Source organism: Sebastes fasciatus, chromosome 3 (genome assembly GCF_043250625.1).
Source record: "Sebastes fasciatus isolate fSebFas1 chromosome 3, fSebFas1.pri, whole genome shotgun sequence".
Classification (NCBI taxonomy): Eukaryota; Metazoa; Chordata; class Actinopteri; order Perciformes; family Sebastidae; genus Sebastes; species Sebastes fasciatus.
This window is the reverse complement of record NC_133797.1, coordinates 28945531-28968579: the sequence shown is the minus strand read 5'-3', so window position 1 is coordinate 28968579 and position 23049 is coordinate 28945531. Positions and strand designations below refer to the sequence as shown.

Genomic DNA, 23049 nt, shown 5'->3' with positions numbered 1-23049 from the left:
ACAAGAATGTGAATTAATGGGTACCAGCATGTACCAGTGTTTTCACAGCACCACGGTCGCATATTTTCCCCATGTTTGCCTGCGTTCCCCCTGGCGTGCCACAGTGCAGGTTGTCCCAGTGTTGTCCAGGCCGTGTCAGGTGTCCACTGGGGAGCTGTAGGCTGTAAGCGTCAGCTGCCTCATTTACTGCCACTAATTTACTGGAAGTGAGTTGTGTGGGGGGCGCAGGGGGTATGGTATGTGTTTGCTTTACGCATGTCTGTGTGTGTGTGTGTGTGTGCCTGTGTAATTAACCACGGTAGGGTCATTATTGTCATTACTGTAGCAGGAAGCTTAGGAAACTGGGCTTTACAACAAATCATTTCAGTTTTAGTAACGATTTTACAATTACCAACAGAAAAGGTTGTTTAAGAAATCTTGGAAGAAAAAGTTGACCGGGTGAAAAAACAATGTTTGATGGTATGCTTATTGTTGAAACTAACAGGTAGGGCTGGGTATTGTTTAACATTTTATACTTGTGTTCAACAGTCTTAACACAAGCAGAAACACACAATATCGTAAAAACAATAGTTCTAAATTAAGAAGATTTTGATTTAAACCCGATAACATCCAGTTTTCCCATTTTTTTTCAGGCAAGGTTGTTAAAACCATTTCTCTCTGACTGAAATATTCCAACCCAAGACTCCATGTAGTCTGCGGCTGCACCACCTCATCAAATGCAAATCTTTCGCATGTTTTGCTCATCATTTTAGACACACTGTCCCCAAGTTTGGCCCGATATATTACGTATTTTTGGACATTTTTTGGATCCCCACTAGAATTTAAAATAATGTTCTGAGTGTTTGAACAAAGTTTGACTGCACAGCATGAGTTAGTTGTGACTCATTCACTGGTGGAGGAGTTTTAAATCACGAAGTATTTGATCAAAGAATAAATAAAGAAGAGTATGAAGCTGACCAAATATTTGGTGTCTGCTTTTGGTACTTTTTTGACACTCATTACTAAGGACGAGAATCAAGAAAAAACACTCAAAAGCATTGCGTTAATATCCCTGAGGGGACGCACAGTCCTGCTAAGCTAAATAATGGAGCTACTAATGTTAACAGAGGTTGCATTGAGTTACATTATGATGTGTTCACGTTAGTAGTATTGAATATTGGGCAAAGGTAAGTTATAACATTATCATGATGTGTTCAAATGTAATCTTGTAAAATTTAGCTTTTGGCGAGAAACTTGAATAAATGCAGTTGTTTGAAGGAGATGTTTTCAGAGCAATATAAATGAGATAATAGAGAGGGAGTTATGATCTGTTTAACTTCCTATCACCAGCTCTAAGCAGCTTATAATAGCCTACATAATTAAAACTACTAATGACAAGAACTACTATAGATGACAATGACAAAATACTTGGATAACATTTTGAATTTTGGACAGTTTTCACTGACTTTGGAACGGTTGAATTTTTAAATTAGGAAATTAAGTTGGGATGGTGAAAAACAGTTAGTCTAGAGCTTATGCCTGTATTCACACTTTTTCCAACAATTTATCAGGAGTCGATAAGGGAATCTATAACGAATCAGATTAATATAAAGGAATTGATAATGGAATCAGGATGGATAAAATCGTATCAATTCCCATCCCTACTCACTGCTACTTTTGCTACGGACACATTTCAGTTGTTTTTTCAGTAATGGAGCCTACATCGTGTACAGCTGTGTGCACATGCTGTCCTGTGTGAGCGAGTTAGCCAGAGATGTTAAGCAAACCATTGGCATGTGGCTCTTGCACAACAAATCCGAGCAGTCCACCATGGCTCTCTCAACCCCACGGCCACCCTCTCATCCCCCAGCCCCCCCTCCTGCACTGCAGCTGCACTATGTGTGCGTGTGTATGTGTGTGTGTGTGTGTGTGCATGTGTGTGTGACCACCCATGGTCTGTGCTGGCCAAGGATTAGGAGGCTCAGGCTAACCCAAACCTTTTTCTCCACCACTTAACGCAAATGGCTAAATTGGTGCAGATGGCTTATGGTCAGGTAAGCTGGCGGCTCCGGCACTAGACGTATAAGGTAACTGTGTGTGTGATAGAGGGCACAGAGATATTGTGTGTGTGTTTGTGTGTGTGTGTGTGTGCACACGCCTGTTCAGGGCCTTTGGAGATGTTATCTGGAGCTCATTTCTGTTATTTGACTGGCATGAATGTGCTCTTCCTGCCCTGCACTTGTAAAAGAATTTATTCTCCATGCTCTGGGGACCCCTGAGCGCACATGTGCAGGGAAACGTGGGAAACAATTTCATTTCAGCCTTCTCCTTGAGGAAAAGACCAACCCCCCCACCCACTCCTCATACTTTCTCCCCCGCATTCCCTTTCCACATTTGAATAGTTTCCATATGTCACACTTGAAGTGTGTCAACAGGAAGTGATGCGATGACTTGGTGTAATGATGCGTTGGAACATTTCCTGCAGGAGACGTACATTAGCGTCCAGATGTTGGATTTAACAGCTATTTCAAAAGAAAACAACTCCTGATGAAATTTGAAAATGTCTCAGTAACATGTACTGACATCTTGTGTGACGCTAAAAGCCCAGGTGAAATCTATAGCCTGAATGGGTGCACTTTCAGTCTTTAGTTGTTAGGAGGTTAATGATTTTACCATACACACTGTGCGATCAATCACACACAGTCAGACCGCCAGCTGAGGCCTCGTTCCCCCGCTCAACCTTGAGTCGTGAGATATGTTCTGTGTGGGGTGACGTTGGCTTAAAGAGAGTGAGAAAAGTGGATATGGGCACATACACACACACACACACACAGATGGACACATACACACGTTTGCCTTTGTTTACAAGAGTAAGCCAAAGCAACAGGCTTCTGGTTTCAGGCAGTGTCTGGTGGGATTTAGTGCTGGGCCCCTGGAGCATAAACTGTGAACTGTTGACTGGCCCTTGGAATCCATCACCGGACGAGAGAATAACACTTAACTTGTCTGACCATGAGACTCTTCCTCCGTAAAGGAGAACTAACTGGTCATCGCCTAACTTCACTTCCTAGGCCCTTCTTACAGGTAGACCACAAACTGTTCATCTTTATAAAATATAACTTCAGTAAACATGAGCTGTATCTGCATGTGTACATGGAGACCATAAATCTTTTTTTCCCCAGACAAAGTCTTCAATGAGCTTCTAACTATGCATCCAAATACAATTCTGCTTGGCTTTTGTGTTTCTATTTATGAATCATACGTCAAAATGATTCAGCTGTAATAAATAAAACAAAAGACAAACCACTTAATGATTCAATTAGAAAAAAAATATTCATGTTTAAGATAATATCCTTCTACATCTGGTGGGTCAATATAGTACAGAATAAGAGTGAACTCTTCACATTGACATTGTAATGTTTGGTAGTTAAACTGCAACAGATGCAGTGTAATATGGTAAAATATGCCCACTGTGGTACACTATATAAACAGTTTTACTGCTTGATGGAAAATAAAACAAGCATATTTACTTGTTTTATGATCTTAGAGACAATAGAAGCAACGTCATTTATCCTGATTTGATTGCATTTTGGTTGCATCTGCACAGTGAATGACCAATTCAGTGAAGACCCCTCTTTACACCTGCGTGTCATATCCAGATTGTATCTAGATACGATTTAACGTGATTACTTTTACACCTGGTATTAATATGTGTCTCCTGTCTCCACAATGAGATCCGATCGAGATCTGATTACTTCCAAAGCTCCAGAGCCCAAAAAAAAGGTACTCGGGACAGCCCTAGCATTACGTATCTCCGCCCACGTAGTTGTTGTATGTGAACTGAAAATGCAATTGCATTTACACTTGTGTTCAACGTGGTCACAATACGTCAATGACCACCTCCGGAGATGGTTTTGGCAATCGGATCACAATCCGTCCTTCATGCGTTTTTGGGGCATTCACACGTGTACTTTCATGTGGTCAATCACTATCCAATTGCAGTCCGATCACCCAAAACACATTTTAATGCGAAGTGTAAAGTGACCCTACTTAGCAAATGTCAATAAAATGTGTGGATTTTTAATCTAATTTTAAAATGAGTGATAAAGATGAACAAACCGATCAAATAGAAGAATTGGTGTTGAAAAAATGCTACATGTGCTATTTGAAATGTCTATTCAAGATAGATTCATAAAGAGCAAACAGGACGTCTCATTTTGTTTAACTACATACATTTTCACAAGTGAAGAATATACAGTAGTGACGTCACTCTTTTCCCTCCTGTTTCAGCTCTCTCTACACGGGATAGATCACACACGAAAAACACACTGACTAACTCATCGATCCACCGTCTGTTATAGGGTATACTGACAAAAACAGGCCCGGCTTTTTTCTTTATTATGCTACCAAGTAGCTCCACAGGTGGTTTTTAAAAATGTGGGATGAAATGTTTGGAAATGGAAGACAAACCCACACAGGACTATTTTAGTCATGTTATTCTACTCCTGTCTTATTACGCTGATTAAGAGACAAAATGCGTCACCTGTTCCCGCTCACCACATTAAATTTGTGGCTTATGGAGTTAATGGGGATAAGTCTTATGATCCCAACTGCACCAACAATGCTAGCCCGTGGATTAGCCGCTGACATTTTTGGGAGAAAGCAGAGAGTGGGTTAACAACACAGAGGGATTAGACCGTCCTCTGTAGAAGACTGCGGTGGCCCCATAGCAGCCCTGTGGCAGACACCCAGCTTACTGACTTACCAGAAGGACCAGTGGGTGAGACCTCGCTGGGTCACAGACAGTTTTGTGACATTTACTAAAGAATGTACACTCTTGACTGTCTACTTTAGAGGGCACTGCATTTATCTGGTCAGCAGAGCACTGCCTGTTGGGTAACACACTTTGTGCGCATGCACAGTTTCACATGCTGCAATGAGATATTTAGCTCTAAATAAAGAACAATCCCCTTCAATAAGTAGGCCGCGGTCCTTCCTTAAACATTAAAGCTCAGGGCAGAGATGATTAATTGAGCGAGACACTCAGGTGTATCTGAGGTAATGTAACTTCACGGCAAACATGAATGAAAACACACATTCAAAGCAAAAAATGTGAACACACGCTCAAGCCAAATGTTTCAATTAAAACCCTAAATCACAAGCCTGACTAAGTGTTGCCTAAATTGCACCTGGTTTTACAATGAATTCCTGTGTACATGTTTCAGCATCTATGAATCTGTGTGTGTGTGTGTGTGTATGCGCTTCGAAGAGTGCATTCAGTTTGTTTGTTCATTCTGTGATTTATGGCGGTTCATTATCAGCGGGCTGCAGGGGTGTTTCCAGATGTCTACATTATCCAGTCATCCTTAAGATTTACTGTCAACAAGCACATCATCCTGCAAGTATTCCCAGCACTTTTTACTGTCTCCTTTACGTAATAGATGTACGTTACGCTTCATTGACTCAGTCTTTAACACTACCAACGAGTACTCGTTAGCAACAAACACAGCAGAGTTTCCGTGTTGGATGAAAATCTATGATTCATTTAAGTTTAAAAAAAAAAAAAGTACCAAAAAACACATGGAGCCGGTAAATCACGTTGGTGAGTACGCTGATGTGATTTAGGCGATTTAGGAGCATGTTGTCATAAAAATAAACACACAGTCACAGTGTAAACAATGATTTTTGACTTCCATAAAGATGCGAAAACAGAAAATGTATTCTATGGAGCAATTAAGCATCATATCATGGCTCAAAGCCATTTTGAGAAAATGTTCAGTATGCTCACCGAGTCAGGCTGATACATGTGGACAAATCTCATGACGCCGTGTTTTGGCTTTGTGCTCTGGTTTGTTTTCTAATGATACTCTATTAATTCAGTCTATCCTTCTCTTTACTGTTCTTGGAGTGCTTTATGCAATGGCTATAGCCTTGAATTGACAGGAAAAACAAGATTTCTTTGTGGGGGTTGAGGAGAAGTTCATTTTCCACATCCTGTTCCAAACACAAGCCTTTTCTTTTTTCTTATCCTCTTTTTTTTTAAAAACCACAGCAGGTCTGTGTTTGTCTCCTTCTTACAGCTGTGCTCAGCAGAGGAGTGACCTTGGGGACAATGACAGCACACAAAGCGGCTTGCGTGGCCATGACCAGAGCCACTACTCGCACCCCCATGTCAGACTGAATGGCGGTTGGTTTCATAGCTCACTGACTCATTATGGACTACTACAGTCTTTAAGCCAAATATGTGGGAGGAATGTAGGCAAACATAATTATGCCTTGCTGCACATGGTGTTGACTATTGACCGAGGACGGGAACGAGAGAGAGAGTGGGAGTAAATGTAGAGATAAATAAAAGGCAGTGAAAGTAGAAAAGTCTTTTCTCTGTGTGGGACCCTGAGGAGGTGTGGTCTGGATAAAGGATGTTTGGGGACTGCGAGGCTGCCAAACCGGAACACAGAGGAAGGACAGAGCAGAGATCTGCTAGTGACCTTAGCACGCAAACCACAGCGCTTCTATTGTCCGCCAAACTACAGACAGATAAAGAGCTATATGTACATACATAACCAACTGATAGGGAGTAAAGTATTTCCATCATTCCGAAATAAAAATATCACTCAATCAATCATCTCCCTTGAATCCAGACAGGAAAACTTTCAGAACTCCCTGCCAAATAGCGGCAAAACCACATAAGGCGATGACAGAAGTTGTGTTTGGAGCGCTGTTGCCATGGAGACAGAATACAGATCCAAACAAAGGGTCAAAGGTTGCCCCGTTATGGAATGTTTACCAAAGACGACGAGGGCTAGGTTAGGGCAGCGCCCTCCCTGTCACCATACAGTGTATGCATGACATGTAAAACACCCCTGTGCTAAATTTAACAGAGAGCCACGGCCTGCGCCTTGTTCTGTAGTACGTCTTGCTGGTGGGAACGCTCGGCGCTGAGGGTGACTGATATGTTGTTTCCGACTGTAACATTTAGAGGAAGGTGGTCAGGGGTCAGTAGCCTCCACCCGCCTCTGTGGCTTGGCACATCCTCTGCAGCCACACAGCTCTAAAAATAGAGTCACATAACAAATGGCTCTCACACCACGCATAACTTAAGTTTGGCACCGCAGATTACACTTATAATGCCAAATTAATGACCGCTAATACCGCTGTGACAGGCAATTATACAAATCCTTTAAAAAAATGATAACAAAGCTAGCACTACTCAAGATTTGAAAAGGAAATCTTTCAGCGAGAGAATTTAATTAGAGTTGAAACAATTAATCAATTTGATTAGTTGAAAAAACAATTATCGTCATAATATTAGTCATAATTTCTCACAAAAATGTCAAACATACATTGGTTTCAGATTCACAAGTGTGAATATTTCCTACTTTTCTTTGTTTTATGTGATTATAAACTGACTGCTTGGGTTTAAGTCGGACAAAACAAGACATTTGACGATTCGAGCTTTAGCATTTTTCTCTATTTTTTGACATTCCATGGACCAAGCGATTAATCAATAATGAAACTAATCCTTAGTTGCAGGCCTAAATATAATATACAGCCAAGTCAATAGATACACATCAGTCTATAAAGCAAATAAAAAGCCACCTGTTACAACACAACAATGCAAGTAAATAACATTGTAAGACACCTGCTACACTGAGCAAGTAATAGAAACCTGCCAACAAAAACACTCTGCGGCAAAGAATAGCAGCTTCCACCATGAGAAAAAAACACCTGCTGTGGCAAAACATCCTCTCAATGTAAGCCCCACATTCGATGCAAGAATAACAGCCACCTGCTGAAGGCTAACAATAGCCACCAGCTAAGCTAGCGAGGAGCCAAGAATCTATTCACTTGAACCCAGTGCCTTTTCCACAACAGTGAGTGAACGGCACTGTGCATGCCAAGTGAATGCCCACTCGTCACCAACGTACACAACCGCATACCACCACTTCACATTTATCATTGTTACATAAAAGACAGAACAGCGTGAGTATGTGCTCGGTACAATCACACCAAAGTGTTACAGTGAGTGCCGGGAGGTGTCAGGGGGACAGTACGAACACAAATACCAGTTACCTCTTGCATAATCCAGCATGAGATGGAAGGAATGCAAACGCACGATGATAAACACTTCACAACACACTGCCTGTGCAAACATAACCCGTATCAAAATACACACACATACACACACATACCAGCCACTTCTTTGCAATTATCAACAAGATATGAGATGAGACAGTCACATTTCTTTCCCCCTGACTTTCTACACCGACGATTTTCTGAGGTTTTAATGCCTGGCTACACATCTGGCGTCATCCAGAGTTCATAAAACTGTAGTTACATATGTAACTCTGCTTTTAACATTGATATCAGCCGGTAAAGGTTGTGTCCCTCATGTTTCACTCGCACGTCCCAGTCTTAAAAACTTAAACTTAAGGCTGGCCCACTTTAAAAGATTTTTAAAATCGTAACAGATGTTGAAAACGTGAGAGACCCCTCACATCATGGCATGTTATGATAAATTTAACAGTTTTGTTCCTATAGTGTGTGGAGAGCAACAATTTGGCCAAAACAGCACACCACACACTAACAGATTCAATTCACGTACAACTAGAATCCTGACTCAAAACAACATGGAAATCTCACAAAATCTCGCACGATCAAACGTGATTTTAGTCTAAACCAACATGGCGGACGACAGGGAGGAAGAATTAGCTGAAAATTCACGAGGAAAAAAGAAAAATAATGGATGAAGTCATGGAGACACGACAAATAAACACTTGTGTTGTTGCAACAAATCAACAAGTTGGTCCTCCATTTCTGAGGTCCATCTTACTACTACTATATGCTTCGCGTTTTGCATTAGCTCATGCATTAGCCGCGGCTGCCGTGACGGCTGTTGTTGTCTTTCCGATTCAGTCAGCTTGATTCCCAATTGGCTATCGTTCTTTTACGCCTGACTGTGTCATCGGCTGTCATCTGGGTTCCCCACATACAACAGGATATCCACTCACAAATATTGAACATGTTTAATATTTGCGATTTGAAATCGGTGCGGCCAGTGTGGACTTCCGAGCCAATCGGGGGATGTAAAAAACACTCTTAACAAACCTCACACCACAAGAATATATGGAAAGATATTATATATTATACTACATCTTTAGAACCATCAAAGAATCTGGGCTTCTTGACCCTTGTCGGAAGGGGGGACTAACACTATAGAATTGGCACAGGATCAATGGATAGTGTATAATAAAGTGACTGTACACATAATTTGCCTCCTCACAAATGTGAAATTAGTCTTAAGTTACTCTTTAAGTAAAATACTAACAAAGACACACCTAAACTGCGTTGATCTAACTGTTAGTTGGTCTTACTTCCTGCCAGAACTTCAAATATTGAACCTCTCACTGACCTTCTGCACGGAGATATTTATCTTGGTACTTTATACACAGTATCAAGGTTGTGTTGTAATAGGTCCACATGTTACTCCCCTTATTTTGATAACTTGTATCTCTGCTCATATATCACAGGAGTGTGTAGGGTAGTGATTTCTGTGTTGATTTTACCTTTAAAACGGTTGCGCTCACCACTGGCTTGCCAAAAAGATATATGCTGTTTGCTGTCCTGTGTAAAGGATGTTAGGATTGATGGTGAGTTAGTTCAAAGCTACACATGCTACTGAAAAAGCTATAAAGGAGAGTCTGTGATTTATTATCTGGCATTTTTTCTTATTTTCATGTTTTTTTATATAAACACATATTACCCTGAATTTTGGCTTTTTTGAACATACAGCACATGATTTGTTTTCAGTGTAAGATTTGATTGTTTAGATGTGTGTATTCACAAGTAAGAAGAGTAAAAAGGGACATTTTACAGAATAAATCCAATCCAGAAGCCCTATAATAAATCATATTATTCTGAAGCTTGTAATGTTTAGCCTTTGTCAACACTGTGTCAGAGAGGTATTGATTAAAGTTGATTAAAATGTTTAAAAGCTGTAGTTTGTGGTGGTGTATTTGTTGTATTGCGCGCAGTTCTGGTAAATCAGTCAACCCATGTAATAACCCATATAATCTATAAAAGCTGTCAGGGGTACAGTGTAATGGTGAACATTAGGAGAAAGGATGAGATTAATAAAATGTAATTACACTCACATAAAAGAGAAACAAAGGTTATACTATTTTCCCTGTTATTTAGAACTGAGTAGTATTTTTTATATAAAAACTAATTATAGGTTAGATTATGTATGTAGTCATCTTGTAAAACACAACTGGTTGAATTAAAACCTCAACCATGGTTCCTCCTCACATCTGCCTTGTGTTTACATCATTTAAAGGATTTGTATTGTCTGCCTAAAAAGATTAAGTGGGCGTCCCAACGCTTTAAGTCTGAAAGGACTCAACAGTCCCTTCAACTATTAACCACTGAGAATCCCCTTCATGAAGTCATCATCTCTTTGGCCTCCATCAATCACTCCGCATGGCCTCCACTGTAAAAAGCCTCCTATTAGGCGCAGTGAAAGCACTGTTTACCCAAGCTTAGTGAGTTACCTTGGGTTACTGCAGGAATGGAGTTTGTGGAAACAGTTGGCCACAGACATTATATATCATAGAGCATGTTGCTGTGTGTCTCTTAAAGTAACCGCCTCAGTCACAGAGTGAAATATTGCTTTCCTTTGAGACAGCATACGTGCAACAAGACAAAGCAATGCCAACAAGGAATTGCGACAGATAATCCAAGAATGTGAGACGTCCTTTTCATCGACGTTTCCACAGGTTGTAATGTTTTGTTCTAGCTAGATAAGATAACTGTTTTGCAAAAGGGACATCCTGTTCTGCATTTAGGACTATCGTATTATGCATCACGACATTATGAGATAAAGTGTCTCAAAGCAGTCAAAATCTTTTTTTTTTTGTTCCTTTCCATTCAAACATTTGTAAAAGCTTTGCTTGAGTGCTCAGTCCACTGGCTTCCGGCCTTGTTCACATTGCTCTCGTTCTGAAGGCAATAGCAAAGCAAGGCTGACAAAATCATTAAGTGAGCAAGCAAGAGGTTTGAAGACGCACGTCTCACTTGAAGCGTGTCCCCCCCCTCGCTCACTCCTGCCCTGGCTTTTCACCCCCAGACTCCCCTTCTGACCCCTTTGTTGGGGCGAAGGGGTCCAGCTCTTTGCAACCAGCTAATTATAGAGTTTTAACGTCTGCTTGGCTAAGCTCTAAGTGCTGGGGGACATTCCTACAACTGGGGGATTCACTATGAGTGTGTGTGCTCTCTGAGTTTTCTGTTTTTATTTAAACTTTTGTACCGCTATGTGCCATGAGAAAAACGTTTTATTTGAAACATAAAAGTTGTTAAACAGTAGCTGTACACTCAACTGAAAAACAATGCAAATGAGAGACACCAGAAACTAAAACAGCCACAACTATGCACAAGGGATGTTCAAGGTCTTAAAGTCATGAAAAACTGCAAATAGAATACTTTCAAAATAGAGATACCCAAATCTGGCCTTATCAGTTTAGATAAAATACAAAAATGAAAAGCAAAGGAAAGGAAGCCAAAAAGAAAGTAAAGAACGATGGTGAGGCACGACAGTGATAGATGGTGTGTGTGTGTGTGTGTGTGTGTGTGTGTGTGTGTGTGTGTGTGTGTGTGTGTGTGTGTGTGTGTGTGTGTGTGTGTGGTGGGGGATCTTAATTGGTCTCTAAGCAATCATGTTGTTGATATTTGCGGTATGAGAAGTGCAATCTTTCCAGATGTGTCATATCACGACCTGCTGTTTATGGTTGAGATGTATATTGGTGTGATATAGAGCTCCTGACTTACCCCACTCTTCGGTTTTGCTCCAAGGGCTGGCGTAGGGCCTGAGGTGGAGGCAGCAGGAACGTGTGGGTGTGGAGGGTTTTGTGATGCTGCTGGCACAGATCCTAAATCAAACTCCTGCACAGGTAACAGACAAAGATGACAATATAGGCATTACATTATTGTACAAAGAGCAGTGTTTTCCTCTAACATTTCAGTATTTCCTCAAAGATATTCAAGAGCATAGTTTTAAAAGTACAAAGCAAACAACACAGTTCATCAGCAGATGAATGATAATCAGTGTCCATAGACATTGCTATGCCTCATAATGGCCAATAGGGGACAGATAAGATTACTGTAGGTGAGGGAAGACATTAGAGCTGCAACAATTAATTGATTAGTAGTCAACTATTAAATTAATCGCCAATTATTTTGATGATTGATTAATCGGTTTGAGTAATTTTTTAAAGAAAAAAAGTCAAAATTCTCTGATTGCAGCTTCTTAAATGTGAATACTTTCTGGTTTCTTTACTCCTCTATGACAGTAAACTCAATATCTTTGAGTTGTGGACAAAACAGGACATTTGACGACGTCATCTTGGGCTTTAGGAAACACTGACCGACATTTTTCCCCATTTTCTGACAATTTATAGACCAAACAATTAATAGAGTAATCGAGGAAATAATCAACAGATTAATTGACAATGAAAATAATCGTTAGTTGCAGCCCTAGAAGACGTGAAAGAATGAATGAAGGTCATTCCTGGATCCCTTGGGTGCAAAACATTCATTTAATAAAGAGTCGTTTCAACTGGAGTATAAACTGCAGCCAAATCCAGCAAGGTAACATGCAGGTGTGTACCTGGAGTTGTCGTCGATGGAGGGTTGGCGTGCTGTCCACAGAGGAGGTGGCACTGAGGGCATTCTCGATTTCCTGGTCCAACTGGTCCAGCTTCATAAGCAGCAACACCATTGAGTCCAGACGAGCATGCTCACGCTGAATAAACAGACAAATCAGAGAAAATAAAATACATTACCCCAGCACTGAACTCATAAATGTAGCAGAGACACTGAACCCCAAATTACTCCCAATGGATAGGCCAGCGCCTTGCTTGGCAGCTCTGCCCTCATCAGTGTGTGAGTGGGTGAACCATTTACCATTTGCCTCAGAGGATTGAGTGCCACTGGAAATGACAAAAGCCAATGGTAATGTACTGTACGGTTGGAAAATATGGAGATGTCTATGAGATGTTTTTGACATGCCCGCATAGACTGTATATAAGAAGTGGACGTAGTCACCGTGACGTCAGCCATTGGCTTATGGACTGCCAATTTGAAGCCTCAAGTTCGGCTGTTTTGGCTGACGCAATGATTTTTTGCGACAAGAATTGACACGAGAGAGTGGAGCTAAGCACAGCCGAACGCTGAATAAGACATTTTCAGGCGACCAAAGAGGGTTATAATTAACTTTCATGAACTGAAAACACACTGTGAAAGGGTTAAATTACAAGACGGAAACACGACAACTCCCAGACCGGACAAAGACCATAATTTACTAAATGAACATCATGCTGTATTGAAGATGACTTGAAACCAGTGATTGAGATCATAAACTCATAATTTACAATGTTTACTGAGGTAATAAATCAAGTGAGAAGTAGAAGTATTTCTCATAGACTTCTATGCAATCAGAATTATTTTTGCAACGAGAGGAGTCGCCCCCTGCTGGCTATTAGAAAGAATGCAAGTTTAAGGCACTTCAGCATTGGTTTCACTTCTCAGACCCGGAGGTTGTCCACTGCATGCACAGGATGGCATTTGTTTTCTTACCTACTGAGTGGTTCATTGTGGGGATGGCTAACTCTAAACTGTCAAAAGGGAAATTACCTGAGCTTACTTAAGAACCAGCTTTCCAGCTTCTTACTTGATCTGGGTAATTAAGATCATATGTATTTGCAGTCATTCAGTTCAGTTCAGTCTTTTGTCGAGAAACATCAGGGATAGCTGCTAATTCTGGGACTATTTTTCTGACGCATTTTATGGAGGGTGACTACCTTTTCTTCCAACGATATATCCTTTAATCAGTAATAAAGAAAGCAACAGTAGTTGTCATACATTTTATAGATTCATCAGCTTGTGGCCTGCCTGCTAATATCAACCAAGTTCTTTGGCTCTTGGCCCTTCATGCCAAAAAATATTGAGGAGTTCTATTCTGTATCCTGCTTTCCCTGCTTCTTACTTCTCTTTCCTCTTACTTTTCAACTGCTGCTGATAACTCTAATCCAGACACGTTCACCCTCTGCTCTTCTGTGTCCTTCTCCGTTCTGCACTTGAAATAGTCCCGGTTGTTTCCTCTGCTTTTTACACACACCCTGTGCATTTAATGTTTATCTCTCTTGTATCATCTCTGGTCCTTTTTTAATTATATGACTCCAAGGCTTAACAAAACATTTTCCCTTTAGTCCTCTAATCTGTAGTGTTCAATTATCCGTTCCAACGCTGTGATAACAAGCCTCACACTGACCTCAGGTGGTGTGTCTCCAGTAAGACAAGCTAAATGACATGCAATCCAGCCCACCTTCACACTCCACCTACCACTCTGTCCTTGTTTGCTGTGCCTCAATCCTGTCTTGTTTGATGCAATATAAACCCTTGTCTGAAGATCTTAAACTTGTTCTTAACACGCTATATGTTTTCATTTCCTCCTGCCTGTTTTTTATCCTGCATGGCTCCGGGTGTGGCTCTCTGTCTGAGCTTCTCCCCTGAGAAGAACCCCAAGAAATTACATCATGGGGCTGGCTCATTAGTCCCAACAAACCTTGTTACAATCTCCTGTTAAACACTTTATGAGGGTGAGCTCATGGGACGCACTGCCACCATAGTTGTATGTTGGTTTAAAGGTGTAGAGGCATGTTAACATGTGAATGTGAGCCTGGTTTTCATGTGCTGTGTCTGTTGATTTATAAGAGGGAAATCTCGTTTTTTCACGTAGGATAAGTACTAAACATATCCTCAGAGGCGGCTAATGTGGCTCGATCTTGTTTTAGTTAAGTTTACAATGGGTGTGTGCATATGACAACATTCGTGTGAGCAGTGACTAATGCTAATGTATGTGAGGTTTACACGTTTATGGATAGAATCTGCATCACGATAAACAAGCTTACAGCTGCAACCCTGCGCCTGGCTCCCTGCTCCATCCCTAATGGCGTCTTATGACTTGCGCTTACATTTATTTTCCAGTTAGTGCCCAATTAGCCTGTCAAAAGCCGTTCCTATTGGATTTGCAGAGAGAGCAAATAGACATTGAGGGCCATGTGTGTCATGGAAATGTGTCTCACATTGATGCATTCATTGGCATTCCTAGCTAGTGGCAGTGCACATCGCTACGTTCTGTCTCCTTGGCAAAGTATCACAATGAGACATTGTATCGCGGTAAAACAATGACATCTTTACGAGGCCTCGCTGAATGAACAAAAGCATTTGGCTCGAGATGGCAATAACAACCACAAAACAGCAGGGTAAAAAACAAGTGCAGTGCAATGTCAGGCGCCTCAGAGAGGCAGAGTTTTTTCGGTGGCATTCTGGTGGTTTGGGTGTTCTCAGAAGGTTTCTTTTTTCTCTTTCCCATCTTTTGAGGTTTCTGTTACATTCCTCTCGACTTCCTGTTTTTTTGAGATGGGAGACAGTTCCCACACTGTTTGAACTCTTAGACCCCCTCCTTCCCCTTTCCTCGCTCTCCTTTTCAAACCCCCTCTTATACCCGGTGGCCTGCGTCCCATTTTTCAGACCTGTCCATTAAACTGAGGGTCTCTTTCTCTGCTGAGCTAAATATAGTGTGCAGATGACTATGCATCAAAATACTGCGCATAGGCTTACATTTGATTTGAGCATTTGATTAGTAAATGAGGCCTCAAAGGCAGAAAAAGAGACAGAGAGAGCACTGAGACAATGATGTTGCAAAGTGGCCTGCTGTCAGATAAACGACAGTTGAGCCAGTTTGGCCCTGGGGTCAGGATAAAGCCTAGTTGCTAAAACAAATAAACACAGTAACAAAGCCCAATATCAGGTTAATCTGAAGCCATTATGCAAACCAGATGGATTGTCTGCAACAACAACATGGTTCACTGGGGACATAATCATTTGTTAGTACAATATCTTGTCAGAGATAATTCCTTGGTTGCTGTTGCCATTGTCCACTAACAGATAATAACATCAGTTCTGTATTCATTTCCTTCATGTTATTCAAGAGCCTCTTCGTTTTTCTTTATGCTAAATACAGTATGTTAGCTCCCTTGGGGATGATAATGTTAATTTGTACTAACTTATTCCTTTCCTGTCCTCACGACCTTCCCTAAAGCACATTTTCTTAGCAAACTGGCTTCATACATTATGTAAATACACCCCATGGTGAAAACCCTGTGGTGCTGTCAGAGAGGAGGCAAGCCATCACCATATGGTGGATGAATTGCCTTGGTGCCTTCCAGTTTAATGGCTCAACTCCTCTACTCGAGTTCCAGGAGCCAGTTTTTTCGGATACTTAATCCAAAGGTTGAAAGCCATGCTAAGATTGAAACTGGAGCCAGTGGTAATAAATGCGGCACTGGTTTTCCATGTCCCTGCACTGGACTGTGATCTCTTGTTTTTTGGGCAGCTGATGGAGTGACGTCAACATTGGCCATGATGACTAAGAGGGCCTCCAAAGTTTCTATGCACACGGGGAATTTGTGTTGAGATAATGCAGTGATGATATATGAAAATATCTGGGATTACCCAACTCATCGGCTTTTCAGGAGCACGGATACAACTAGAGTGTCAGTGTATGATGCATCATGCCAACACTGTGACTGGTCGCATATGTCACTCACTCAGCATCATAGCTCATGAAAGACATTTATCTTATTGTACTTTGGAAAGGGGGCTGAAAATACATTAGACCAAGTTCAAAACACAGTCGACAACTGAACATGACCAAACGGTACCACTCATCAATGCAGCATATTGAACGCATGAACCTAAATAACTGATTATATGTTTAATTTACACTGATATACAATGGAAAAAAACACTTAAAAAATGTCCTTATAATGGGCTACTATAACTATGTTTCTGCAACGCTTCAAAATGCAAAATGGGGGTTGGTTAAGCTAGTGTTAGCCTTATTTTTATAACCAGTACACGAAACCTTTACAATAAAACAGCCTTGAAAACAACTCAAGGATAACATTGTCATATTAAACTCTGTAAGAGTAGCTGTTCACAAGCGGGTGATCGTCTTCAGCTAGAGTGTAACACGAGAATCTAACTTTCCACAATATGGTACTTGTCTAAACAACATGCCTGCTTAATGCGCCTTGCGTTGTAAATAATGGATTTCTTGTTGTCATTCCAAAAAGGCCGACACAGCAACTACTAATAGTGAATAAATACTGCGGGCAATGCTTTGCTCCAATGAGCCCAAATGCGTGAACTGCTTATTAAGTTTTTGGCACTTTACAGTACCAGACAAGCACGCTAGCTAGCGGTGTGTAAATAGTACAACATACAGTATTATCTGGAGAGAGCAGTTTGAGTATTTTGTGGAGAGAGTGGTTGGAGCCTTTCACCCCAGAGATTACTTGAGCTTCCAGCCCCCTGTGTGTTCATAGTCTCCATGCCCTTATAGGACCTTGTTTTGCAATGAGCAGTTGAGAAAGAGTAAAACATTTCACAGATCCCCCCACTCACCGATATGCAAGCATGTGAGAGTGAAGTCATTGTTTTCCGAGACGCTTGCCAGAGTGTGGGACAAATATCATTTGTAGGCCGTATATGCCCAGTAAGTGTCAGTTCATTTTAAAAAAGGTACTTAATTTGGAGGTGTTGAAGTGCTAGAATCGTGATTACTACACAGAAATAAGTATTCTGCATACCTTCTACATCGATATTAAATATAGCCTTACCTTTCTCATTCGCACTTTGACCACGTTGTCCTCTTTCTGATCTCCGGGTTCATTGGTTCCATCTAAAACTGGACTGGCAAGTTGTGTGTCACTGTAAATAACGGCCTCATCTGCCTCCTCCATTCTAGAGACTGTGGCTCCTGGCCTGTGGTGTTCCTTCTGACCATCTGCCACCTCAGGGGCAGGTGACTCACTGAGGTAACAACCAGAGGCTTGGTTGCCATGGAGTTCCTCTGGTGAGAACTCATCGTTGACCTCTGCGGGGCATGGTGGCAGGTTTTCAGTGTGCTGTTCAGTAGCTTCTGGTTTATCATCCATATTGGAGTGCTGAACATGTGGATGTTGGGTGAAATCTGAGGCAATGTTCTTTTGAGGATCTGGTACAGGGGTGTCATCTGGCTCAACGTGGCTAACTTCTTGGATAGTATCCAGTTTTGAACAGCTATTTTCCAACTCCTCGGCTATGGTTTGATCCGCACAACAAGCCAACTCTTTGGACACTGAGCTTCCATCAGCAATTTCCACTGGTTGACTTACGGAGGTCATCGTTTCCACATACTGGTCTGCACACTGAGTAATGTTGGTCTGTATAGGGTCTACTTCTGAATATCCAGTATCCAGCTTTTCATTGCTGTTAACTGTCAGAGAGCAACACTGACCTTTGAAACAAATATCAGATGATGTGATCATTGGCTCATACCTGACTCCTGCTGCTTTCTCGCTGCCTTCTGCTTGTGCACTTTCCTCTCCCTGAGGCCCGTTAATCGCTGTCATTTCAACATTGCTCTGTTCCAACAATGTCTGGTGGGCTATTTCACAACCGTGAGCCTGATCCAATACCCCAGTGCGGTCATGATGATCCTGCTCGCCTCCTTGAATGTCTCTTGAGTGATGTTCAAGTCCTGTATTTTCATTTAGAGTTTCTGGGTCATTTAATCCATCCAGCTCCTCCGCAGAATCTGCGCTCCGGCTTTCAGTTACTCCTTTGTCACATACTTCCTCTACCACTAAAGTCACAACTGGTTCCACAGTTGTGTTAGCCTGTGACATCACATCACCACTCTCCATCATATTAACTGAACTGTGCAGCACACCAACAGGAAAGGTTACACTTGCAGCAGCATGGCCAGAGTTGGAGATCTTCTCTTCCTCCACATCTGGAAGGTCAGTTTGAGGTTCCAGTTCAGCAGCAGGGGACTGGTTTAGTGCGGCCTCAGAGATTTCAGGAGGTCTGCTGTAACCCTCTGTATGGCTCTCCTTTGTTTCCGGATGATTTGGAAGTTTGCCAGGCTGTTCACCAGCAGATCCACACAGTGGAGGCCCATTGTTTGAAGAGATAGAGATGCATTGTTGCTCTTCACGTGAGATATGTTGACTTTTAAAGACATTATCGTCATTGCAGATGTCGGGACTCTGGCTACTCTCTGTGCCAACTTCACCATTGATGGTTTTCTCACTGTGACTGCTGCTATCAGTTTTACAAGAAATATTTTCCATGGGCATCCCACTGTTTGAGTTACAGTGACATTCTCCAGATTTCCCAATGTTTGCGATTTGGAGATGCTCTGATTCAGAGGCACTTTGAGGATTATTAACGTCCACCAACGCATGACGGCCATGAACTGACTCCTCCTGCAAATCCAGCGGGACTTTTACATCGCTGTCCATTAGCTTCAACTGTTCTGATCCAGTGTTATCATTCACAACAGAAGCTGACTGTGCCAGGTCCTCTGTGGGCAGCTGGTGGCAGCCCTCCGGCATGGAGGCACACCTTGTCCGGCGACCTTGTTTGGAAGCCCCTGCTCCCATCCAAGGCCCCTCGCTGTCCACCCCATGACAGCAGACCAGGTCCAAATCATCATAGCTGTACTGTAATCCTGAAGCATGAGTCACATGCTCCTCCCAACTTCTTTTCCGTATGGCTACTGGCATGGTGGACCGCCAGTGCTATCCCATAGAGCTGCTTTTGACGTCAGGCGAAAATGAAGAAACAGATCTGCTGCAATTGAGAAGAGAAACAGGGATAAGAAACAGCCAGCGTTCGCAAGTTATGAGTTTACAGTAACTGAATGTGGAGATGACAATATGGTAAATAACGCTTCACTTTTAAAGTAAACAGCTAGGGAGCAGTGAGTGGAAGTTCAAGAGGGGCGTAATTATACTGCATTCACAACTCCATGGAAAGTATAAACTCTAGAGGATGTGTATAAAATGACAGGATTCCCAGTTATGATAATCTAACATGGGATTATCTTTTCAAGCAGAGCTGTTCCAAATTTCATATTACAGCATGAACACTACATTGACTGTACTTGATCTGGAACAGTTGATTTTGCCTGAAGCTTCCAGGAGTAAAGCCAACAAAGCTGCCTGGATAATCATCAAGATAAATGTAGACGTCCCGTGTTTACTTTTTAACATCTTTACACGTTGAACTGTAACCGAACCAGTTTGTCAAATTTACACCGCAAACCTTCAATGCACATCAACTTTTACTGTGCAAATCTGGTTTGAAAAATCCAGGGTGTTGGTTAACTGTCATTCTGTATCTACCCATGCACCCACAAAAATGAGAATGATGTAAGTTAAGGGAGCTATAATGGCAAATGACAGTCAGTGTCCCTCCCTGAACAGCTGGGTCTTCACAAGCCAACATTGTCATAATACATGAATCAAACCAAGCTCTATACTAACTGCGCTCATTTTTTTCCCCTGTTGTTCTAGGTCAGAATGTACAGCAGTAAAGGAACACGGGGATCCAACAAGCAGGATGTTCTCAATTCAAGCTGAACATCTGCTATATTATAAAACATAATGATAGAAGAATAAAGAGTATTGTACAGTAAGGAACTGAAAAGAGACTTCAAATCTAATTTCAATACAATTTCTCCATCACTGTTCATATGTAAGAGTACATTTTTTAACACATCTATCTGTTTCTTAAGCAGTAAAAGTAATATCAAAATTTGCGATAGGTGCCCACTATTTCACCTTTTGTTTCCTCAGGAGAAGAACTGGATGGTACCAACAGCCATGTGCACCCTCTGGCATGAACCTGCTCCTGGTTATTACTGCAGTTAAGTAAAGGAGGTTACAAAAAATGTCACAAAGCAGTTGCTCCTTCTACTTGCCGTCGAAGCGACAGCAAAACTGACACCTCAATACATTTCAGATATTTTTATGTGGGAGTAACAATGTTTAGTTCTTGTAAATTCCCCGGTGAAGACAGTGTTTTACAATATAATCCGGTAGCTGTCTATTCAGTCATTAAACACCAGGTGATAATCCAACAAATAGGTTATAGATCCAGTTATTTCTTCGAGTACAGTTATCCAGAGATGTTTCGCTGGTTGCCTTTTCATTCATCCACTGAAAGCAATGCGTCCTTGTCTGGGAAATATGAATCCATCTCTTTTCAAGTGACTTGACATCCGTTTTATTTTGTAAGCAGTCCTTAGTCTAGGTTTCTGCAAGCCGTTTTCTTGACTCCAGTCATTATCTTCGCTGTAAAACTGTCGGAAAAGCAGTGAAGCCCCCAAAGGCAGGCGGAAAGCCGGGGAGCAGTGAAAAGTCCAAAGACAACTTCCATCTTGATCACATTAGGGGTTTTTGCTGACGCTGAATGCCGAAGAGTCGGGGTGGTGTAAGAGGGGCCGGGTTTTCTTTCCCCCACTCCACCCCTGCTCTCCTCCGTTCTATCCCTTTTCTCATCAGGTCCCCTCCCCGCTGGTTTTGACAGGGAGTCTGAGTCACATCCTAGGAGCCCCATCCCCCGTCTCACAGCTCACCCAGCACACTATACGCATTTATTCACTCCACCCTCCTCTAATGTACTTTCTCTCCTCACTATTTTAGAAACTTCCTCTCCACTTCTTCTCTCACAACTTGTCTCTTTCCTCTTCTCAGTGGACTTTTCTGCCTTAGCTCGCTATTTCACTAAGCTGGGCAAGGCTCCCACCAGTTGGTTTAGATTAGTAACAGACAGGCTGCCTCGTAAGACCTTTGGCTGCGGGCCAAGAGAGATTGCTCTAATGTTTTGGCAGTTATTTCTGAGGCATGCCTTTTTTTTTATTATTTGTCATCTTGTAACTCTACAAGCATTCTTAACCAAACACACTGGCACTATTAAAAAAAAAAAGCAAAGCAAGATAACTTTCAGATACGCTTTGAGAATGCATTTTTCCAAATATTCTGGAAGAACATATGACGTAAATCACTTTTAAAAAGTTGCATGACGATGGGAACAATGTTAAAGGTGCTGTCAACCTGATATCTTTGTTTTATAGTTGACCTTAGGGAAGAAAAAACATTAAAGGACCCAGATGCCAGTAATTCATTTCCTAATATAGTCATTTGTCAGAGGCACTCAGCAGAAAGAAAAGGCAAAGCCAAGGATATTTACACTTGATGTCACGGAGACATTTTAAGACAAATGTTAAATTGGCTAATTTTGTCTTTGTAAAACAAATTAAATATTCCATAGACTTCCATTTGCACAGCCCGTCTCTAGTCAAAAACCTCAATGGCCTTAAAACCTCCTGATTTACATCAAATTAGCGCTTCTGCGTATAAATGCATTCATTCTAACAACAGCTCCTCCATTAAGTTATATCATCTAATCTTACAAACTTAAGCTATGACCAAATTTATCAAGGCTATATTTTTATTAGGGTCAGTTGCTTAAAAAAAAGCAATGCGTCAAAGCAACAAGGACAACACAAGAGAAGTGGAATGAAGCCCCCTCCAACTATCCCGCAACCCCGGCCTCTAACCTCTCTGGGTCATCCAGATGTGAGGTGAGGCTCTGGTCTGGATGAGTCTTTTCTTAGGGGCCTCGCTGGGAAACTGTACACTGCCGTCAATGTTGGCTCTCCGGGGACACAGATGGTCGTACTCAAGGGGAATGATCCAAGTTCAACAAGACTCCTCTGTAGCGGTGTCACATGATGCGCTCTGTGGTTACGCCGAGTGCAGTGTAACGAAATGCAGATCTTTTCGGTCACAGTAGCTTCCATGTGGATATGCCTGGTGATTGAAGTGCAGGGGCCGACACAGAGCATGACTCAGGCTATCCACTCATTACCCTCCTGTGGACGTCCAACACAGGCCTATAATTTAAAAGGCTAGGCCTGCACGCTGACAATCCTACCATCCTGCGCAGCCACAGGGCAACTGGTCTACGTCACAATCTGATCCATCAGTGACTATGTGCAAACACGTGCTCAGTCAACAACGTGTGTGAGGCCAGATGCCCACTAGCAATGTCTCTGTATGTGCATTTGTTTGTGAGCTGCATAAGTACTGAAGCATTCAAATTGGAGCATTAAAACAA

General features: G+C 41.8%; 1 protein-coding gene across 3 annotated transcripts in view; it reads right to left on the bottom strand.

Annotated features, from left to right (window-relative positions):
* Positions 1–21573, bottom strand: part of dlc1 (DLC1 Rho GTPase activating protein) — a 90302-nt gene extending 68729 nt beyond the window's left edge. Inside the window, exons 1-4 of one of the 3 annotated variants that reach the window (XM_074630021.1) lie at positions 20709–21573; positions 17718–19716; positions 12641–12775; positions 11803–11916 (exon numbers count right to left, since the gene is read on the bottom strand). In XM_074630021.1, coding sequence (XP_074486122.1) covers positions 11803–11916; positions 12641–12775; positions 17718–19649 — 2181 coding nt within the window. In that variant the 5' untranslated portion in view covers positions 19650–19716; positions 20709–21573. The remainder of the gene's footprint in view (positions 1–11802; positions 11917–12640; positions 12776–17717; positions 19717–20708) is intronic. The other 2 variants (XM_074630018.1, XM_074630019.1) reach the window with 2 other exon arrangements.
* Between the last annotated feature and the right edge of the window lie 1476 nt (positions 21574–23049).